This window comes from Stegodyphus dumicola, chromosome X1, assembly GCF_044657685.1.
Source record: "Stegodyphus dumicola isolate Sdum_Otavi_A_Nest chromosome X1, ASM4465768v1".
NCBI lineage: Eukaryota > Metazoa > Arthropoda > Arachnida > Araneae > Eresidae > Stegodyphus > Stegodyphus dumicola.
The window spans coordinates 163,196,376-163,219,520 of NC_140780.1; the positions used below are offsets into that span (position 1 = coordinate 163,196,376).

Sequence of the window (23,145 nt, forward strand, 5' to 3'; positions counted from 1 at the left end):
CAGACGCGTGTTTCGTTTGTGATATTTTTAGCTTACAAGCTTACAGTAGGTTAAGCAGGATGTAACGGCAGCTTACATCAAAATGCAGCTGTGTTTACTGAGACATTTCTTTTTTGCTCCTGTCAACAATAGTGGGTGAAAATGCAACATTTCATAGCTTTAGAAACAGCAATAAAAATTTTAAAGTTCATTACTTAGTTTTGGTTAATTGCTCTTTTCATAAGTATGTTGTCTTCAACATCAAAATGTAGTCATGAACCAAAATATAATGCACGTATATTTGACCATTTTAACGAAGTTTAAATTTGTTTTAATGGAAACAGAACAAATTATAAAAGTAAATTTTATGCGGATATAGGCTTGTGGTTAACTGGAAGCTCATCACTGTATCTGCATAATGCTTGAAGTTAACATAATATAAGAAGGAATTTCTCTCATAGCTGGTTTAATCAAACAACAGCTTACCTATTTTTTTTAACCAGGTTTTAAAGCTAGTCTAAAAAAGAAAGTAAAAACGTATAGATACAATTTTAAAATTTATGTAACTATATGTTATTCTTTAATGCTAGATAAAATTTGCCAAACAGTGCAAATGAATAAATTTCCTACTTGCACAACTCAATAGCGCCAATTGATTGTATGGTATAAAATCCGGGATAAACTGAGCTTTCCTATACATTGTTTCAGTGTCAGTAAAACGTACTTTTGTTTGATTATATAAACTATCTGGTTAAGAATAGTTTTTTTTAATGAAAACGTAATATGCACTTGCTTGAAATATGACACAAATTTACTACTGATATTAAATGGTTCGATTATCACAAAACTGACGTATCAGCTTATAAAAATTATTAGGCCTTTTGAAGTCAGGAATGTAGCAAATCAACTATGCCCTCTTCGAGATTCGAACCACCGACCTTCCACTTGCTACTACTCTCGGAAGCACGTGATAAGTCCCGTCTACCACGAGGAGACATAGCTCCGGTTAAGTTTCACTGCACGTCTGCGACACCTGGGCCAGTCCATCTATACAAAGAAACTTATCTGCGACGCCAGCACCGGGAGGCGTGAAAATTGTGTATGACGAAAATGATGAAATATATTGGCACCGGAGAGATATTTAGCGAAAGCCAATGGAATTGCATATGGAAATCATGTATCCATAATTCAACGGCGGCTACTTTCAGCGTATATCTTGCTTAATAACATATGGTGCAAATCGTTCGGACTTTTTGTTATTATTTTAGCAAAAATAATTTGTATGATATTTCTTTAGGATCATAATTCTCGATTTATTTCTTTACAAACAGAATACTTTTCACCTTGATACAAGTGATTTACTATTGTAAGCTACAGAGCAATGTATTTTCTCCCCATTTATTAATATTAATTATATCTACTAGAATATTTCTTTCTGTTTAAGGAGATAACTATATTTTTATGTTCTCAGACGAAGTCTGACAAACAAGAAAAGCTTAATTTACCCTCTATTGCATTTGATTAGATTTTCTGTTGTTAATAATTTTTTAACTTTTAGGCTAGGTTTTATTAGCTTGATCGCTTGACGCACTTACCGAAGTGTTTAAATTTTACGTTCCAAATGATTTGCAACCCAGCTGAGTTATACTCTGATTTTTCTCCCACAAAAGTGAATGTTTATTGTTTCTGTAATTCTGCAAATAACACAGTTCATTTGATATAAAAACTATTAAAATACTCACATGCAACATATAATACTAATTTTACATTATTTTATTATTATACATGAAATTTTATATCAACTAATTATTTGAATAATAATTTTATATTAATTATATAAATATAATTATTAGATTTTTACGTTATTTATAAGGTGATAAAATTTGGTTTTCCTATTTCATGTATTTAAAATGATGCTTTACTATGAATCTAATTATCAGCAATGTATGTTTAATTTACTTTTTTTAGTTTACAATAGTTATTTATTTTTCGTGTTTTGCAGTTTTTCCATATTTTTTTTTTTTTTTTTGTTTTTTACTTTTTCAATCGCTGTTACTTTTTGTCTGCTATTAAACGTTCTGTTCATTATTCTTTTATTATTATTATTATAACTTATTTTTTAAATTAAGCCATGAAAAACGAAGACATTGACATCTTTGCAAATTATCATGTTTCTCGAGAGATCGATCACGCCATCTGCTTTGACTACTCTGATTGGCTTTTTAGCTTAGTACAACTTGGATACAGAATCTCCCTATGATGATGAAATGCTGTCAGGCGCCTTATCTGCGAGGATTATCTGCGAGGAAGACTTGTTAGGAGGCATCTCTCCTTGCGTAAAGCGTAAATGGGGTTTTACATTCTCTTAAGGCGACTGCGGATAGGAAAACATTACAAGAGTGAATGTCTCAATTTAAAATTTTTGAAGCAAATGCATGGTCCTTTATTTTCTCACTAAATGGTGCTATTTATGAAAAGACGGCTCACTTTGAATTCTAGTAGCTTACCCTAAGATGCAGTCTCCAAAACATAGTTCTAAATATTGTAATTCTATTGCGAATTATCTTCACATTTGCTGTTAAATATTACTTGCTATGAGAGACATTTTTATAAATACAAATCATTTAAGAAACATTGCATACTTTAAAAGGAGCTGCTTACATTCAAGAAATCTTACTGCATTGCCTATACAGGAACAGCTGGATTGCCTATACAGCTAACGTCCATCGATACCTCGATGTAAACTTTAGACAGCGGTAAATAGTTCATTGGCCTGCCAGATCACCGGACCTATCATATGGACGTCTTCTGGGGTCACATGAAGAGTTTGGTGTATAGACGCCCGTTCCTTTAGTGGAACACCTCGTCGCTCGAATTTCTGTAGCTGCCGGGAAGATGCGTGACATGCCATGAATCGCCCAGAACGCAAGAGCCAGAACGCTTCCATGTAGCGTCGCTGTCAGGCTTGCCAGACGACTTCTGGTCGTAATTTCGAACACCTGTTATAGTACAATCTTTCAATCAAATGTTTTCTCTCCCATTAATGTGTTGTCGTTTCTGTTCTTTTTCTCTGCTTCTTTGCACCATATCCCGCAAATACGGCATTTGAGACCCTGCATTTGTTTGTGATTCCGAGTCGTCTTAGTACCCCCTACACACCCTGCATATTTGTCGGTCTAGTAGCGAATCACCCTGTAGATAACCAGCACAAAATGACCAACTTATAAAACGCGTAACACATTTTTATACCCAAACACAATTAATCAGACATTAATAATTGATAAAAATACACGCTAATAAAACAGTATGAAGTTATCGATGAATGAATTCGCATTAAGCACATTTTCTAGGGAAATTTTATGAAACGTTTTGAGAAGATCATTAATTTTGTGCTTATTGATTCATTGGTAAATCTTTTACTACAGTCTCCTTACTTACTACAGATCCGTCTAGACATACCTATAAAGGATCATTGGTAGAAGACTGATGCTTCTGATATTGTCCGCTGAGATGTGGGCACTCGTGACAATGTGGGCTCCATAAACCAACCCTTCCTATTTTGATTACAAGCGCCCTGTTTTCCCCAACATCAGTGAACAAGATGTAAACAAGAATCCATAATAATAGGAAAGGCAGATTTACAGGCATTCTGCGGTATGCCTTCACAAGGAGACATATCTTCGAACAAGTCCGAACAATATTTGGCACCAGCCATTGTATCTGCATATGGAAATCACGTGTTCCTAAAGCTATGGCGGCTTCTGAATCAACTTTTAGCTTTCCGAACAACATATGCTGCGAAATGTTTGGAGGTTTTATTATTATTTTGATCAAAATAGTTTATAATGTGATATTTATTTCGAATCATAATTTCCGATTTAGTTTTTTATAAACAGAATACTTTTTCTGAATATTTTTTTCACCGTGATACAAGTGATTTTCTGCTGTAAGCTATAAGCTATGTACTTTTTACCTCATTTGTAAGCATTAATTAAATCTGCTATTTCTCCCTGTTTAAGGGGATTACTGTATTCTTATGTTTTGAGAAGTCTGACAAACAAGGAAAGCTTAATTTATCGGCTGTTTGCACTTTTGGTTATGTTTCCAATTTTCTATTGCTACTGATTTTTCAACTAGCACATGAAGTCTAGCTAGTTCGATCGCTTAAAGCATTTACCAAACCGTTAAATTTTGGGTGTGACAGCAGCTTGTGATCTCGAATTCAACAGTTTTCAACTATCGAGCTATTTTCTGGTTTTTTTCACAGAAAAAAAAAATTTTTTTTTTCGTTTCTTTAATTATGTAACTGACAGAATTCTGTTAACATAAAAATTATAAATATTTTTATATATAACCTGTAATAATTTTACATTGTTTTATTATTATATGTAAAATGCAGTTTTTGTATCAACTGTATAAATATAATTATTAGATTTTTGCATTATTTATAAAGTGATAAAATTTCTTTTCCCTCTTTCATGTACAGTGTACGCTCTATAATAAGTCTTATTATCAGCAGTGTGTGATATATTTTATGCTATATATGAAGTAACCTGCTTAATTTTCTTCTTTTATGAAAATGAATGATTAAATATGTGTACATATATTTGTATTACATTTCACAATTAATTGCATTAATTTTCAGCATCATTTTGTTTGTTATTTTTTTTTTTTATTTACAACTTTTATTAATTTTTTTATTTTGCCCTTTTACTGGCATTTATAACCCCTGTTACTTTCTGTCTGCCCTTAAGCCTCCTGTTTATTCTTACTATTACTGTTATTACAAGTTATAAAATATTGAGCTCTGAAAAATTAAGGTATTGAAAATTTTGTAAAATTGTTATGTTTCTTGAGAGACCGATGAAGGTCTGCTAATGTATACAGAACACATCTTCTGCTTTGACAAATCTGATTAGCTTAGTAGCTCACAGTAACGTAGATACAAAATCTCCCTCTAATAGACAAAATACACTCTTTTGCAAAAAAAAAAAAAAAAAAAAAAATCGGAGCACCAGGAAGGAAGTGGTTGTCTTTGATGAAACTCAACATGTGTGTAGCTCATACACAGATAATAAAATGATTAAAAGATCAAGGTCGTAGTACTTGTTCACGGCTCACAATCACACATTGAGTGTTCAAATTAGTAGTTAGTCGAACTGCCCCTGGCGGCAATGCATGCTTGAGTTTGTCGAGACAAAGGAGTGGTAGAGGTTCCTAATGTTATCCTGCGACACATTCTGTCAGGCTTTCAGCAGTTGTCGCTCCAGATCTGCGATATTTTGTGGTACCCGAATCTGGCGGCCTACCATGTCCCAGACATGCTCGATTGGTGAAAGGTCTGGGGACCTTGCTGGCCGAGGAAGAGCATTAACCGCACGGGACGCATAGAGATATGCGAGCGGTATGTGGCCTGGCATTATCTTGTTGGAAAATGGCCCCAGGATGACGTGCCATGAAGGGTAATGTAACCGGCCGCAGGATGGTATCAACATATCGTTAAGCTGTTAAAGATATACGGAGGATGACTAAAGACGACCTGCTGTCATAAGAAATAGCGCCCACACCATCACACCAGGAGTTATGGCTGTATGCCTTTGTAAAACAAAGGCTGATTGAGACCGTTGGCCCCGTCCTCTCCAGATATGAACACGGTGGCCATCTGCTTCAAGAGTGGAGAGAGATTCATCGCTGAACACTATACGATGCCAGTCTGATGGCAGCCATGATGATCGGCGACGACACCACTCCAGACGACTCCGCGAATTTTGTGGGGTCAAAGGCAAACGTTTTAAAGGCCTCCGTGAGCGTAACCCGGCCTCAGAACAAGCGCCGTGAGATGTTGGACGGTATCACAAGATGTATAACAACAAGAAGATTTCGGCATTCCCTGCTCCGTGAACTTGATCACACTACAGGTCCCCCCCACTCCTTAGAACCAGGCGCGGAGGTTCAACCTCCGCTCTGGCCCCTCAGAGAGGGAGGCGCACAGCCTAGGAAGTCTCCCGGACAGCACTGATCGTTATTTGCTACCTACCAGTCGCTTGGGCTGCCCGTCGCAGCGGGACATTACCCAGCGAACCCGAGGGATAACCCCCTGGGCTACTAGTACCACGCCGCGCTAGGACGTGCCAGACCCCAAGGCTGGCCAATAAGTGACCTTTCCCAGGGCCTTCAGAACCAACAAGTTCATAAATTTTATACCCCGTGGCCGAGACTGCCTAGGTACAGATCCTAACCAGTAGCTTCACAGAGTTCCCGGGGGGAGCACACAAGAGATATAGATGTGGCAGTAGTGCGTTGAATAGTGGACAATGGTACCGTTGGGGCGGTTCTGGCCTGGCGAATAATCATCCTATCATTTGCGCTCCTTGGCCTTCCAGAAACTTCATTTCGTCGGCACTTTCCTTGTAGCAACCATTGCTGCCAACATCTTTGCACAGCAGTGTCTGTACGCTGCAGGTTTCGGCCTATTGCCCCGTATGACCACCCAGCTTCACGTAACCCTACAATGCGGCCTCATTCGAAGTCGTTTAGTTGTCTGTAAGGTCTTTGATATCGTTGTAATGGCATCTTTAGTTGCTTCTGTACGGAATTACAATGGCAGCAACAAAACAACATAAATTTTCCGCCTATGCTACTGGTTTTATACTTTGCTAACTGAGCTCTAGAAATACACGCTGTGATCGCAATTCGTGTTCATTTGCCTTGAAACCTTGCTCATTTGTATGTTCGATCAAGATGTTTTTGCATACCAAATTTCGTCACGATTTCAAAAGTCCTTCTTGGTGCTTGGATTGTTTTGCAAAACAGTGTATTATCAGGCAACATATTTGCGAGACAGACTTTACTGAGTCGCTGAGCAACTTTCTCTCCTCATGAAGAACGGGCCTTAACGGGCAGTTTCTGTGTTTTCATAACGGCCGCCCTGATCGGTATAGAGAGTAGCAACACTGACTGCAATATCGATGAAGTCGGTTTAGAACCCCTGAGAAAGTACCATGAATGTTTGTAAGTGTATAGTGTCTGTGTGCCATACAGGCACTCATAATACTGGTGAGCCGGAAGTTCTCTCGAGTGGTTTGGTAGTAAGGGCAGAGTGGTAAGATGCCCTCGGATCGTCCCCGGGGCGATGTCCATAAAAAAATCTCCATCACGTTGTAGAGACATTATGTATATTTTTGGTAGCAGGAAAGATGAAAAACAGCAACTGCTTTCACTGGGAATGGAACCACTGACCTCTGGAATACCCGCCCAGCGTGCAGAACCACTACACCACGAAGGAACGCTAGGAAAGCGGGAGAAATACCTTATAACGTTACTGCATTGCTCATTGCTTTCTGGAGTTGTTAAATGACATGACAATCATTCTTTTGAAGCGACTAAACTTAGGTTTGTTATTTTAATGCACTTTCTTTTTCCTTGGTTTACTGTCAATGTTTAGCTATTGATGCCCGCAGTTGCAATTATGTCCCAAGGTTGAATCTACATACAGGGTGAAAGCATCCAAGAAAGAAGGTGTCGCTTTACTTAAGTAGGTTATTATTAGCGTTGTAGCAATCTACTTGTCATGGGGGAAGAAAACCATTCCAAGAAAAATTCGTATACAAGGGGCGTTTTTGATGTTTGAGGAAAAGAGATCTGGTCCTCTCTCGATGCGAAAGAGTTAACTAATTCTCACCAACTAACTGGAACTGAGTTCCCTGTTTTTGTTCAAGTTGTCCTGGTCGTATCGGAATGATTTCTTTAATTCTCATTTGTCCGAAATTTTTCAGAGCGTTTTTCGACTGGCCAGAGCACTTTGATTGAAAGCGGATTATAATAAGGCCTAGGAAATCTCCGTGAGAAATTTCCGATTTCGACTTGGAACTCAAACCGGGTGGTCTGTGACAATGCTTAATAAAGCACCTATAAAAGTGGATGTAAGGGATCGAAACAATGTTTCTCCTTTAGACAGCTATGAAGTAAACAAAGACTTAAAAATGGTACTTGACTTCAGGTCACTTTCAGGTGTCCCGGGAAGTAAGAAGACTTACTTAGAAGTAAGTGGTCATTAGGAAATATCCTTTTTCCGAGAACTTCCGAGGTGGTTGTCAGAAAATGGCTGAAGACGTTACAGTGGTAACAAAGACTTGATTGCATGTCACCTTCCGCTTACTAGAGAACTGCTAAGTGATCGTAAGGAAATAACCTTTTTTCGAGAACTTCGGGATGATTGTCAGAAAAATAGCTGAAGACGTTACAATGCCTGCAAATCTGTGGCTCCCAATGTACTGGATTTAAGCTCACACTCGTATAGTGGGAAACACAGCTTCAGATGAAACAACTAAATGGTCAATAATGCGCACAAATACTCAAAATATTTTAGTTCCACTGCTTGAAACATCCCTCAAAACGAAAAGTCAAACTCTTTAAATTTAGAACATGGCATCAAAGCTAGAACAAATGTAATATTGGATCAGAGCTCTTGAATCTTGCCTACATGTTTCCAACGCATTAATAAGGAAATATCGCCTGGCTTGTTTTCCACATATCTCCACTGCTTCCGTCTCAGAGGAAAAAATATGTGTCAATGCGAAGGATAAGTTATCTGAAAATGCGAATAGCGAAAAATCGTTCCTATGGCCTCAAAATACAGTTAATAATAAGAAATCTCAGTATTACATTGAGCATCTATTACAAAAAGCAGTGGCCCTAGTAGAGTGCTAAATCTTTATTTTGCACTTCAATGTGTATGTGTGTAAAATTTCCGTTTCTTAGATTCATAATATGCCGTTTACGCATTTTTACGTATCGTGTTATATTTGCCTAATCTCGCATTTTCCTGCATCATATCTACCCCAAGTAGCACAGCAACGTCGCAACGATGTTGCAAACTCGTCGCGGATGTCGTTGCAAAAACATTGCAATATGTTGCCTTTAAGACGCCCAGATGTCCGCAAACATCCACTGTTTAGCAACCGTTGCAAAGACGTCTTTATTACGTCTTTGCAGATGAAGATTTTGTCGCATAGACGTCGTTATTGCGTCTTTCGCAGGTGATATTTTGGTTGTGAAAGCGTCCTATCACGACGTTTTAAAGACGTCTAAATGTTCGCAAAATTCCGCCTTTTTGCAACAGTTGTGAAAATGTAGTTATTATGTCCTTGTGTTACATATTAATTTATGCAGAAAAATAAGCTTAATAATGCTTATATTTTTCTTCTTTTTAAAATTTTGTCTTCCTTGTATTTATCTAAAGTTTAAATATTTGATCATTTCCTGAAAACCAAAAGTAATACAATTTCTTCTCTTTAGACTAAATATGCATAATTAATAATAGCCTTAATTATTTTCAGTACTTTAAACTATAGTTTTAAATTTCTCTTTAGACTAAGTATGCATAATTAATAATACCCTTAATTATTTTCAGTACTTTAAACTATATTTTTTAAATAACTTAAATTCTAAGTTATGATTATTTAAAATTTCATCATTTTTTTTCCTTAAGTGAGAATAGTTATGAAAGTGGTTATTATAAATATATAACATTAATAGTAGGTTTTAAGTAAATAAAACTCAATTAGACATAAATAAAAGTAAAGCTATATATGTGGGTAAAAAAAGAGCGTTTTGATAACAGCATTATCACATTTATTTCTGTTAAATCTCAGAGAAATTGAAAATTGCCCTTGTCATGATAAATTAGGACGCGGTTCTTAAGGTAACATAATCAGTACTTTACCTGAACTCAAGTATAAATTTATGCGCGTTTCACAGTAAAAAGTATAACCATTAACTTCTATATCTCCAGGATATGCAAATGAAAGACTGTATAAAGCAGTTAACAAATGTGGTCAAAAATATACCTAAATCTAATTTCTTCCCATATTCATATATAAAATGAAATAACAACCTTACAAACAACATACATGTCACTATTCAAGAAAAACACATGAACTAGTAGTGTTTGAATAGATAAATATCAGAAGGAAGGTAACAGAATTAAAATTTTCAATTAATAAGAAAATATTTGTGTTTTTTAAATAGTAAGCAATTAAAAGAGCAATAATTATGGATTGTAGTATTTACTAGTAATGCTGATGTTTCTTAACACCATTTCTTTCGATCATATGTTAAAGTATTTACTTATTTTTAGTTTCTACATTTTAGAATAGTGGTAGATTACAAGGATTAGTTCATGCACTTTTTATAATCAATAACTTTCCTTTTGTTACTGCACAGAAATAATTTAAATAATATAGTATACGATAGTAAGCTAATTATGTTAAAGTAAGCTCTTCGTTAAATAGAACACGATGAAACTTTTTGTTTCTATTTATTATGAATTTCTTTGTTATCACAAGCACATGAAAAGTAAGAGAAGAAAATAAAATGCACTTAAATTTATCAAAACATAAAACCTAATTTGCAACATTCATTTATTGAGATAATCTAATAAACACTCATAACTGCAATATTTAAAAAAGTAGGGAATTATACAGTGTTTGGAAGAATAGATACCAAACGAAAAGTAATAAAACTGCAATTTGCAATCAATAAAAAATATTTAGTGTTTTTTAATATTACATAATCAAATATCACATAATTATAGATTACAATATTTCATAGAAATGCTAATGTTTCCTTAACACTAGTTTTCCGATCATATATTTCATACACTGTTTAAAATCATTAACCTTTTCTGCATACTGTACAAAAGACAATATACTATAGAATGTGCATTATTATTAATTTTAATAATTAATTAATTGCTAATATTATACATATATTTAATTCATCCTTAGCAGTCATATTAAGTACTGGTACCAGTCCAATAATTTCTTTGTATTTTGAAAATAATGAACATACTATAACAGCTTGAATTGTTGTTGCTTCGGTATTAATTGCATTTTCAGCAAAACCAGAAAGTAGCTTATCGTTGTATGTTATTTTTGGTTTTATATGAATTAATTCTGAGATCCAACTTTTCAATATGAATACAATAATCGATTAATATGAATGATATGCGATATAGCACGTTATAACCGAAGCACAAAGTTAATAAGAATATCCAAATATTGCACCGCTGGAACCACAGTGATTGGAGACAGACACTATTTCCACACAGAAACTATTTCACGAACCACAGAAACACTATATTCTACACATCACTATAGACCACAGAGACAATGAGAAGATTCACAATGCGTTCTTTCATTGACAGTGCATTACATTTACTTTTAGTATGAGCAATATTATTTATATCAGTCATTGCTTGATTAAATTTCAGACTTGAAGTCAGTCTAATTCAGAAGTCAAACAACAAAAATCAGCGTTATATTTTCAAAATTTTCATATATAACGCTGATTTTTGTTGTTTGACTTCTGAATTAGTATTTATTCGGCGTGTTATTGTGTCTTAATTGAAGTCAGTCAGTTCAAATGCCTTACACATGGCATCTTTACCAAATTACTTGAAAGAACTGCTAGAATCTGAATAAATGGCGCAGTTGCTTGTTCGAATTTGTCAGCTAGCCAAAGCGCATAAATCTCGAGATGTTCGTTTATGTAAGAATCCAGTAAATAATGTACGGGTCTGCTTCTCCTGAGTTTTCCGTTATAGATATTGGACAGCCGTGAATTCGTCCTTACTTCAAAAAATAAGAAATAAATCATATTTCAGTAGTGAAATAATTTCTAACATGTGATTTGCATTGATTTAAGAAATATGATTTATTAAAGCATATAAAATGCATAACTTAATAACTTACTTTATAGATTTTTTCATTTTTAAATACTTTGCTATAATATTTATAGAAATATTTTAAGTATTAATTATTTTAACAAAATTTTAAACAATTATTTAGCACGTACTAATTAAATTTAATAAATCAAAATTATTTATATTAAATTTACATTTCATTAGATGAATCTACCTTAGATCTAGATGAAATAAAGTCATGAAACATTGCAAAGTAAATCTTATGCGGACTTCAGAATCTTAAAAGGGCAGATTTAGTCTCTTTTCATTCTAAAAGTAATGTTGATGAACTAAAAAAAAAAAAATGCTAAAACAACCACGTCTAAAAGCGGTCATATCATGACGTTTCAGCGACGTCGACAAATTGCCAAGATGCAACGGCAAATATTTTGCGTCTTCGCAACGTTGTAAAGACTTTGTAAAAGTTACCGCGACCACTTTGCAACCTGTCGGACCAGTTTGCAACGTCGTGTGCTACTGTCATGTTTTGTGTTTTTAAAGTATTTTTATGTCATTCATAGTATTTGTTGATTGAGTTAAGACTCCTACATCTGTGCGTAGTGCAATTTTATTTTTCCATGGTATATTTTAATCTGAACCGAAGTATTTTGTACATTCAGTATTTTACCATAATTAATGATGTGATACGAAACAGCATAACTAATTATATTTTCCTGACGAATAAGCACGCTTCATGATCTCTTTATATTCTCTCTGCTTAACAATACTCCATGTCTACCACCTTTTTTCCTTACTTGACAGGCGCTTAGCTTTCTTCATCAGTGAATATCAAACAAAACTGATTTCTTTAAATTTAAAAATGCCAAAACGTGACTATTTGCATCATTTCAAAAATTTGTGTGACTGGAAGTACTTGTCTACTATTACCAATGATTACGAAAATAAAAGCTGGGTACTGACTTTTGTGGGTACGGTGCATATATAGTCAGTTACTAAGTTCGATGAGCGATAGACAATGTCATTGTGATAAGAAAACATTTTACAGTCTCTCCAAGTATAGTTTTATTATGGCTGTGAATAACTTTGACGTCATTTCAGCTTTGTGAAAAATTTTGTTCATCTTATGGAAAAGTGGGGACTTGAATTCTACCCCTTAAAGATTCTACATACAAGTATTTCTGAATAAAATTAAGTCGAAAAACTTCCTGATGGAGATATCAAAGCAGAAAATTTTGCGACTTACGGCCATTTCGGCATAAATTATTTTCTTTCAAAAACAATGAAATAATAGCAATGGATCTCTTTTACCTTTTAACAAAAGCTCAGTTACTTCACGAAGCATTTCTTTTTTTTTTTTTTTTTAATCTTCTTAACAGTTCAGGGAATAATTACTTCTCCATAATCTGTATGCTCACTTTTAAGTTCAAATACTGCACATGTTTGTATTAATTTTCTCAAATATATACCTTAGTTTCTCTATCTGTTTTATTTCCTAATTTTAACTGACGTAAAAGTTTCCTTTAAATAAGAATACTTCTTTTCAGAGAATATTCCCCCCATAAAGAATTCAAAAATCATGATCCAAATGACGTATATATTTCCATGAAGCATCCATTAGTCCACAACAATGGAAATCAAATAAGTGGCCAAGTTTCAGCTCAAACTCAAACATTTGGAGGACAGCTATCACCTCTCGGTTCCATGTCCCATAATGTGTATAATCAAAGCATTCCAAGAAGTAAGTAAGCTTTATTTTTCGCAAGTAAATGCAATTGGAAGGGCATAATTACCATGAATAAATTAGTAAATATTAATAAATTCGCAATCTATATTGCTAAATGAAGAAAACAGACTTTCCTTCAGTTAGAATCATGGATAATATTTATAAAGTCCTCACACTTTCTTAAAATTTATCTTCCTACTCAAGGACAAATTTGAAATGTCCTGACACATGGGCACATATTAGTGCACAGGTAAAAGCACTACCTGTTGACTTTTTGAGTAGCTGCAATAGTTCACAGAAATCTACCAGATTCAAACTCAACAAACTTTCAACGATTCCCTGTTTCCATGATTCTTTTTCTAGCTAACACCATATTCTAAATGATGTTAACTAGAATACTACGCTGGTTAGAGACAACCTGGTAGTTCAGAATGTGTTATCTTCCCGAACGAATCACATCCATCCACTCTGTTTTGTAATTAAATCAATTCGAATCGAGGATGCATATTTGTACTTATAACTTTATTTCTTGTTCGTCGTACAATACATAATCTAGTACAGCTTGCAAAGAAAATATTTCAACGTAGAGAGTTAAACTGATTTGGAGGGATTAGGTTTATCATTAATTTTTCTGGCTAGGCACAACATGTCATTAAGCGTAACATTTTGGATCCCCGAGAGAAATTTTACGCGTAGAATTAGACCGACAAATTACTTTCATAAGAACATTTTCCTAGGGAAACGTTGTGTATTACTGCCTGAAATGGTGCCTGAAACGTTATTGAGTCATAGATTTTTTTAATATGTGAGCATTATTACGGAAAAGCTTCAAAAATTAAGCTTTCATATACAGTCTACATAGTATTTTTGTTATATTTGCATCCAAAATGATCAAAATGAACCCTGCGTTATTACGGCGGATTGTTTCACTACCCCGGAACAACTATTTGAATCATATGGAGAAATAGCTGCACTAACGCAGGGTTGAAGTTGCACAAGAACAACTTTTTTCTTTGGAAAAAAAAATCTGTACTTTTGATTACGTTATTATTTTGTTTATATTATGAAATATTATTGATGCCTTAAATATACATATCATGTTGGTATTCTACGAAAACTGGCAGAAACTTTACAGTCGCTTTAAATTTCAATTAAAAAAAATTGGTTTCGATATTACAATATAAAATGTCAATCCCATAGCAGTTTTTAAAATCCGGTAAGAATATGATAGAGTTCCTCGAGGGATGCCATTTTTAAGGTATTTATGTTAATTAACCAATTAGTATGATTTAAACTTTTATTACAAATTATCCTTTGCATATTCCTCACTAGAAGTCAAATTAGTTGTTTTGCGTATTTAGGCCGAGGGTTTAGATGTTTGGATTATAACTTATGGCAGCCGCGTCTTGCTGTTACCTTTATCTCCAGTTCTGCCTAAGTTGTATTCCGGCTTTAGCGTCTTCCTAGCCGACGTTTTAAAATACGCGATATTAATTCCCTGAGTCACCAAAGTCTACTTTATGCGAAGTGTATTTATCTACATTTGTAGACACATACACTAACATGCACTACATACACTACACTACACATACACCTAAGTCTATGTATCTACGTTTGTAATTTAACTTTCTGTTGTGTCCATTTAAATACCCGCAAGTCGCGGTGGTTCGTTTATCGCACAAACTGTGTTTTTTTGCTCATTTAGAACTTAAAAAAAAAGATTATTTAAAACTTCTTTAGAATTTGTGATTTGTTTCAGACTAGGAGATTATTCGCTGTCAGTCTAGTAGGGTCTGCAGGACTTTGACATAAGCTTCTAAATATAGTAAACACTCTACAACTTTTATTAAAGCAATCATTAGTCATTTTGCGTGGAGGATAAAAATACAATGTTCAAATTACATTAACCCCGCAAGAAAAGGAATCTATGCTTATAACATAAAACTTTAATTCTCAAGTTCATAAATATGAAGCTTAATAAATATAAAACAAACCATGGGTACTGATTTTGGTTCCCTGGTATTTTTTTAGGATAATTTATTTGCTCAGTTTCTTCTATTGCTTTGTTTGTTATAAGCGCTTTGTTTGTTATAAGCACCATTGTTTGTTATAAGCACTTCAGTATCAAGGGGCAAGCCACAAAAGCCGTCAACGCTAAAGATTCATTTTTAAGGGAATGTCAAACAGTGTGTGTGTGTCTGTGATTATGGCAAAGCCTCGAGGGCTATCTGCCTAAGGGGAGGAATGCCTTCGTGGAGGACTTTCTAAGGGTAACTGGCTCGTATACACGTTACACATGGGGAAAACCACGAAAACGCCCATGTAGCCAGCCCGTTCGCGGGATTCGAACCTCGGACCAAACTACCAGTGTTCAGCGACTTTACCGCTCGGCCGTTGGTGGACGGAATGTCAAACAGAAACCTTAATAAAAGCTTGATTAAAATAAATCTAGAAGTAGATTGTTTCTTTAACGTTATTGTGTTAGAGTGCTGCTGATACCTCAGAATTCTGAAATGTCTTTGGCAAAATGCTGCAAGCTGTAAACAATGTAAAATGTGCATAAATCCTTTCCCCCCTTTTTCTTTTTCTCTAGCAAAGAGCTTACGTTGCTCTTTTCTTATACTATATTTACTCCCGTATTCCCCCTTTTTTTTTACTAATTTTATCGCATGAAAATCGGGAATCGCATGAAAATTTTATCGCATGAAAATTTTTTACTAATTTTATCGCATGAAAATTTTTTACTAACTTTATCGCATGAAAAAGGGAAAATTATGTGAATAGTTTAATTTCCACAGGACACAGTTACAGTAAGAGCATATCAAATGAATAGCATTCATAAAAAAAATCAGTAATTATCCCAAAAACATTTATTTAAAAGAAACCGGTTTTCAAATAAGAATACAGATTAATACTATCATTACAATATATAATAAGGCATCTTCATTTCTACTTCACTGTATCTTGAATTTCGGTCGATTTTATTCTTGTCTACTGCTATTCCCTAGGCCTTAAATCATTCAGTGGTACTAGGTCATCTGTCTGTGTCGCTGCAACGGCTTTGAAATCGTCACCGTCTTCTTCAACGTTGAGTCTGTTTTCCTATCTGTAATGATGTTCAGAGCCAACAAAACCATCCGTTTTATTGAAGCTGTTCGCTATCGTCCTTCATCATTCAGAGTTCAAAATCCACGAACACCCAAAATCTACGAACACACACAAAATCCACGGACAAATCAATTAGTACGACTAAAACAATCACTGCTTGGACGAATCCATTTTAAAATTTAGTGGAGTTCATTTTTTGAACACCTTGAGGAAGAGGAAAATTGCGTGATTATTTAAAAAATTTTTAGAACTTTGCGCTAAAACGCTAAGAAAAAAAAATACTCGAAAAAGTACGGTAATTGCATAAAATAAGAATACCATTTTTTCATAAAATGATTTATGCTACTAATGGGCTTTATTGATTTAAAGAATCCTTTAAAATCGCTAATTTTAGACTTATCTTGGACTAATGATTAGCCGAGGTATTAATGCATTCGCGACCGCTGACGTGTATTCACGTCATTTCAAATCCTATTCCTGGCTGTCTTTGACGTTCGTTCGTTCGTTCTGGACGAGTATTGCCGCGATATCACACGTTCGTTCTGGACGAGTAAGCGCGACGTTTCCGGCTGAATAAATTTATTGCTTAACAGCACATAACGTAGATAAGTCTGGCGCATAAATAGGAGGTCGAAAATGGTAAGAGGGTGTGACCATACGTCACAAGGCAAGCAAGAGCAAGCTAACAATAAAGCAATGGAGAGGCCTGACAGCCCGGGGTAAATAATAACATAAAAGAGAGAAGTTCAAAATACATACAAAACTTACAATAAGTTACATACAATTAAGTAGTGCATATATGCAGATAAACATAAGATGATACATTTAAAATTAAGCAAGTGAAATTTACACAATATACACAGAAAATATACAAAATACAATTATGAAATAAATTATGTGGGAAAGCTAGAATCGCGGGTGAGGAAAGCCGCGTACGGACATGTACGCGGCGAGTGTTATTCTCTTCAAGAACTTCATAGTTAGAAACTTGAAAGTTATTTAAATGGTCACAGTTGATTGCACGTTCAAAGAAATTAGCGTCCATCTTATGCAGAAATTCCTCAACGCTTTCTAACTTTAAGTCTCTTTGTAAGGTGCCATTTCTCACATAAAAATGGGGTTGGTAATAGTACGGAGGAATTTATTCTGAATAATTTGCAACTGTGCGATGTCCTTTTTTGATGCAGTTGCCCAGGCCGGCGAGGCATAAGAAAAGATGGGCCTTATCATAGCCGTGTAGACATGCCTTTTCTTATTCAAGTCGAGCTTTGAGTAGTTACCAAGTAAGGCATTTAGACTGCTACTAATAGACACATCCTTTCTTTTAGCATTCTTGATGTGATCAGTCCAAGTCAGGGATTTATTAAACACTACACCGAGTTAAGTTGCCTTTTGCACAATCGGAATTTCTTCGTTGAAAAGGTACAATCTTTTAGAAAATTAGGTATTCGGGTGTTTATGTCTAATGACTAGTAGCTGATATTTATGCGCATTTATTGCAATTCACCACTTTTGACACCACTCTTCAAGGTTGGGCATGATATTTTATAGCTTTTGGATCGCATGATCTGGCTTACGAGACTTAACGGCGAAAACCGTATCATCGGCATAACAACCTGAAAAGTGGTTATGGTCTACGTGCGCTTTGGGTAAGTCAGAAGCATAGAAGATATAAATTACGGGACCTAAAATAGAACCCTGGGGGACACCGGTACTGATATGCTTCTTGTCTGAGGAGTCATTTCCGATATTTACGTAGAAAGTCCTCTTGAATGAAGGATCTGAGGAGAAGAATCATTTCTCTACTAAAATTCAGTTAGATGAGTTTAAAAATGAGCACCTCATACCAGACGCGGTCGAAGGCTTTCGCCACGTCTAGCAGGAGTAAAGGCAACACAAAATTTATTATGGAGAGCGCTCCCGACGAACTCCGTTAATCTCACAAGCTGCTTTGTGGTGGAAGGACCCAATTCTAAGCCCAAATTGCTCGTCCGAGATTGAACTCAGATAAGGTGATATAACTTTTTCAATCTAGTGAGTATAACGTTTTCAAAAAATTTTCCAAGTCCTGCAAGCAGGCTAATGGGCCTATAGTCTTCCGGAGCATTTAAATCTTTACCCGGCTTTGGGAGCAGGATAACCTTTGCATTTTTCCATGCACTTGGAAAGTAAGAGTTTTCCAAGCAGGCATTTAAAATACTTGTGAACTTAGTGGTTGCATTCAACGGTAGATTTTCAATGGCTAGGTTCGAAATGGCATCATTCCCTGGAGCCTTCCTGTTTTTCAAACGTTTGATATAGTTTCTGACTTCACTTGGCGTAGTGAAATCAGCCCTGTTCCTTACAGAAGGCGCAATAAGCCATTCCTCAATAAAAGTTATTAACGTGGAGCACAAAATCAGGAATGCAAGGGTACTCATTGGGCTAGAATTGTTTTTCTAAATGATCAGCCAGAACTGAGGCTTTCCCTTTGTTATTAAGTGCCGGCTTTCCGTCTGAGTAACTTGGTCTATTGATCGTGGGCTTTCTTTTCAAATTGTGAGCAAACCTCCATAAAGAGTCATTATACTCGTTAAAATTTAGGATTTTATCTTCCATATTTTCTGTCCTATAATTGCTAATGTTCTTTTTTAATAGCTCTATATAATGCATTCAATTCCTTCTTTAAGCTGCGGTCCCCCGTGCGACTCCAAAGCTTCCGTAATTGATTGCGAATTTTAATTTTCTCCCTGGTATAAAAGCCTATCATCCTGATGGCCTCTAGGCAATGCTTAAGTTGCATTTTGAAGCTCAAAGCTAATATTCTCAGTAATTAGATCGACGGTAGAATCTATATCATCTATATCACTGGTAATTTTGTGGCTGGTGACGACAGGAGGATAATTGGTGAGTAAGTATTTGAAGAGCTCCCAATTAGTAATCTTCTTAAATACTACGTCTTTTTCCCTTGTAATGCCTAACGTGACGACTACAGGAAAATGATCTAAAGTTAACTCTTGTTTAACTTCGAGCACCATCGGAATGACCGTAGTAGTGAGTACTGAGTCCAGAATATCAGCTTTCCGATGTGAGCCGGGGCAATAAGGGATTTCTACTGGAGCATATAAGGTAGCTGGGTAGTTAGTGATAAAATTTGCTAAGCGCTCACCGTTTTTATTGATGCGGCAAACATGGAGGTAGGAAGTAAGATGGAGTAGCCCTAAACAAGTTTCTCCCGTACCCTGCTCTGAAGCACCGGCGATCCCTACGTGGTGACCAAAACATTGGGTCATTTACCATTGAGTTCAATGGAATTTGACGCGTTCGGATGTAAATATTTTGTAATTACGTCGTAAATATACATATAAATGTATATATTTTCTTTTTCTACAACGCTTCGAAGTCCTAAGTATATGAAAACAACATATTTTTAAACAGCATTTCATTCTGAACGGAATTAAATGCTGTACTTTTCACAGGACAGTTTTCTCAGAATGGTTTAATTTGAATGAAATATTTTCACACGTTTTCGTTAATTACATTAGAAAAAAAATTAAGGTAATTCGATTTTATTCGGTTAAGGTACACAAATTAAGATCAAAGTTTATTGTATTATTAATATTAAATTTATGCATTATTTCTTTTCTATTTATAGAGCTTCTTCCTAAAATACTTTCTTAAATATGACATGATTTTTTGGCTTCTGAGGCATCTTTTAAATCGAAAAATGTAAGTCAATTTTTAATTAATGCTCTATTCGGGTTATTTTAAATTAGAGGATTATTAGGAATTAGCGAAATACTTTAAATAGTACTTGACTTTCTCTGAAAATTTCTGAAAGGGAATAAAGTAAGTTCTTTTTTAAAGTATTATTTAAAACTTGTAACTGAGTAATTATAAAATGTAAGGGGAATAATTCTTTTAATTATACTTATCAGATTTTTTTTTACCCTTCATTTCAACAATACATATTACGAAACTCTTTATTACGTTCTTAAGTGCGCATCTCATAGCATTTGCTTTACAATACCTTTTAACAGATTGCTTTCCAATACAAACAATTCTTGCTTAAACAGTTTTATAACGTATTTGTCAACAGGATTTCAATTGTTTACAATTCAATATTAAGGTTATTATATATTTAGATAACATTTATAATCATTATAAGTTAGATACATTTAATAATTAGATTTCTTCACAGTACTTTCACAGTTGTTTATAAGTGAATAAATTCTTCATTTTAAATACATTTATAAATAATTTAATGAATATTTATGTATTTTGTCAAAGGTAGATACATGCTTTTTGCAAGCACATGCATAAATACCCATACATATTTCCTATTTTTCATTTCCGGCATGTGCAAATCTTTAATTTCTGTGCATTCACTATATTTTTCGTTTAAAGTAATTTACACTAATTTAGCATACACCCGAAAGTTTTACATAAAAAATGGATGTGAAAAAATTAGTTTTATTTAAAACATTTTGGCGTTTGGAAAATAAAATAAAAGTAGCGAATACTCTATCAAGGGTATCGAAAGGCGTATACAATTTTAAAGGTACCGTAAGGTATTTTTCATTCTTTAAGCATAATATTTTTCTTAAAATCTATATTTTTGTATTTCAACAGCTTAGAATTTTATAAAACAAATTCATAATCAAAATCGCTGTTGTTAGTTACCGAAAAATAACCAAGATGTGATTTTTGCGTAAATGTCACTAAACTATACAAATTGCTATTATCCATCACACTATGAATGTTTCTTTCATGCAAAAGTGTCCCTTTTTCGATTTGTATGGAACTGTCGTGTGTCGAAATACTATCAGAACCCTGTCAAGCGAGTTTCTGAATGTAAACAAAGAACACCCCATCTGGTGACCCAAGCTTCAAAGCAGTGCTTCACTTCTAGTGCCGGTTGTCCCCTCCTTCCTTTCCTACCTCCATGGCGGCAAAGTAAGCAATTCACGTCGTGCTATTTATAACCGACATTCTAAACGGGCCCAGGGTGTGGTTACCCTTATCACGTTTCCTCCCCCCTCAGACGCAAGGCTCGTCTTTGCGGGAATTTGTACAAAAAGGCTGATATATGCGGGAAGTGAAACTGACATCATACACCGCCATTTATAGATATGTAGGAATATAAAAAAGATGTGAGATCGAAAAGTAATCATTAAACAAACTTTAAAGTAATTTAACGTTATAATGGAAAATGAAAAAATATATGCTAAAGAGATTTCCGAGATCGAATCCACAGAGATAATTGTTAGTATCCACAGAGATAATTCTCAGTATCCACAGATATAATTGTTAGTAGTGATAACGAGACAGGAAGTGACGTAGTAACGCTATTTACACGCGGGAAATAAAATTCAGATAATATATGACAGCGAATCTAGTCCCAGTAACTACAAGCCAGATAGCCAGTGGGCAAAATACGATCCAAAAAGAAACTTAGAAATGTTTACGGGAAATTCAGTTGTCAAGATAAATAAAAATAATCTTTAGTATAAGTGAAATTGTCGGACCAGTTATTGAAGATGATTTTATAGAAATGTTCGCTAACGAAACTTATATATACAGGGATGAGATGCACCGCAGATTGAAATGTGCGAAGAAATTAACAAAGCAGTACAATACTACAGTTTGTAAGCTGAAAACATTTTTGCATTCAATATTTTAGTGGGAGAGGGGTAGGGAACTATAGTGCATGATTATTGATCAACTCGTCCGTCAATCGCGAATCCTTCCTTTGCAAAAATCATGACAAGGCATAGATTCCTTCAAATTTCGCGTTTTTTGTCCATTTAAAATAATACAGAAATACTGCCAAATCCAAGCAAATTATATAAAATTCTCCCCTTAATAAGTTATCTTTCTAATAAATTTAACACAGTGTACAAACCACAATAGAAGCTTTCTTTAGATAAAGCCATGGTACCATATCGTGGAAGTCTGTTCTTTAGGGTTTATAATCCGAGTAAAATAACAAAGTATTGAATATTAGACAGCGTCTTGTCTGAGAAAAGTACTGGATATGCCTGCAACTCTCAGCTGTATTCTGGAAAAGGAGACAATTTAGGAGAAATTATTTCACTTCTTTTAAATAAAAACGAAGACTTACGGCACCATATATACACGGACAATTACTATAATAGTATCATATTAGGTGAAAATTTATTAAACAAGAAAATTCGTCTTTGTAGTACTATACGTAGGAATAGTTGCTTTTCAAAGGAACTAAATGATCTCGTATTGAAAATAAATAATTTTCAGTGCAAAGGAGAGGTACCAGTTTTCAAATGGAAAGATAAACGACATGTTCGAATGATATTCACCATACACAATGCCGATATCTTTGAGACTAAAGAAATAAATATAAAAAACTGGAAGGCAAGTTTCTAAGCCTGAGTGCATAATAAAATACAATCAACATATGAAATGTGTTGATCTTGCTGATGAATATCTTTCATATTATAAATTGTTGCCAACATATATCGAATGGATGAAAAGAGTTTTCTTGTTTCTTTTACATTGCACACACTTCGCTTAATTTATTTCATTTATTTTGTATCATAGAATCAATACAAATATCAAAATTAATTTTTCGAAATTCTAAGCAAACTCTGCCAGAAGAATGGATTGCTTCTGC

General features: G+C 34.7%; 1 protein-coding gene across 1 annotated transcript in view; it reads left to right on the top strand.

Moving 5' to 3' along the window:
• Positions 1-23,145, top strand: part of LOC118199917 (uncharacterized) — a 74,032-nt gene that overhangs the window by 38,384 nt on the left and 12,503 nt on the right. The window contains exon 2 of the mRNA XM_035371795.2: positions 13,228-13,421. Within this exon, the coding sequence (XP_035227686.1) occupies positions 13,228-13,421 (194 nt within the window). The remainder of the gene's footprint in view (positions 1-13,227; positions 13,422-23,145) is intronic.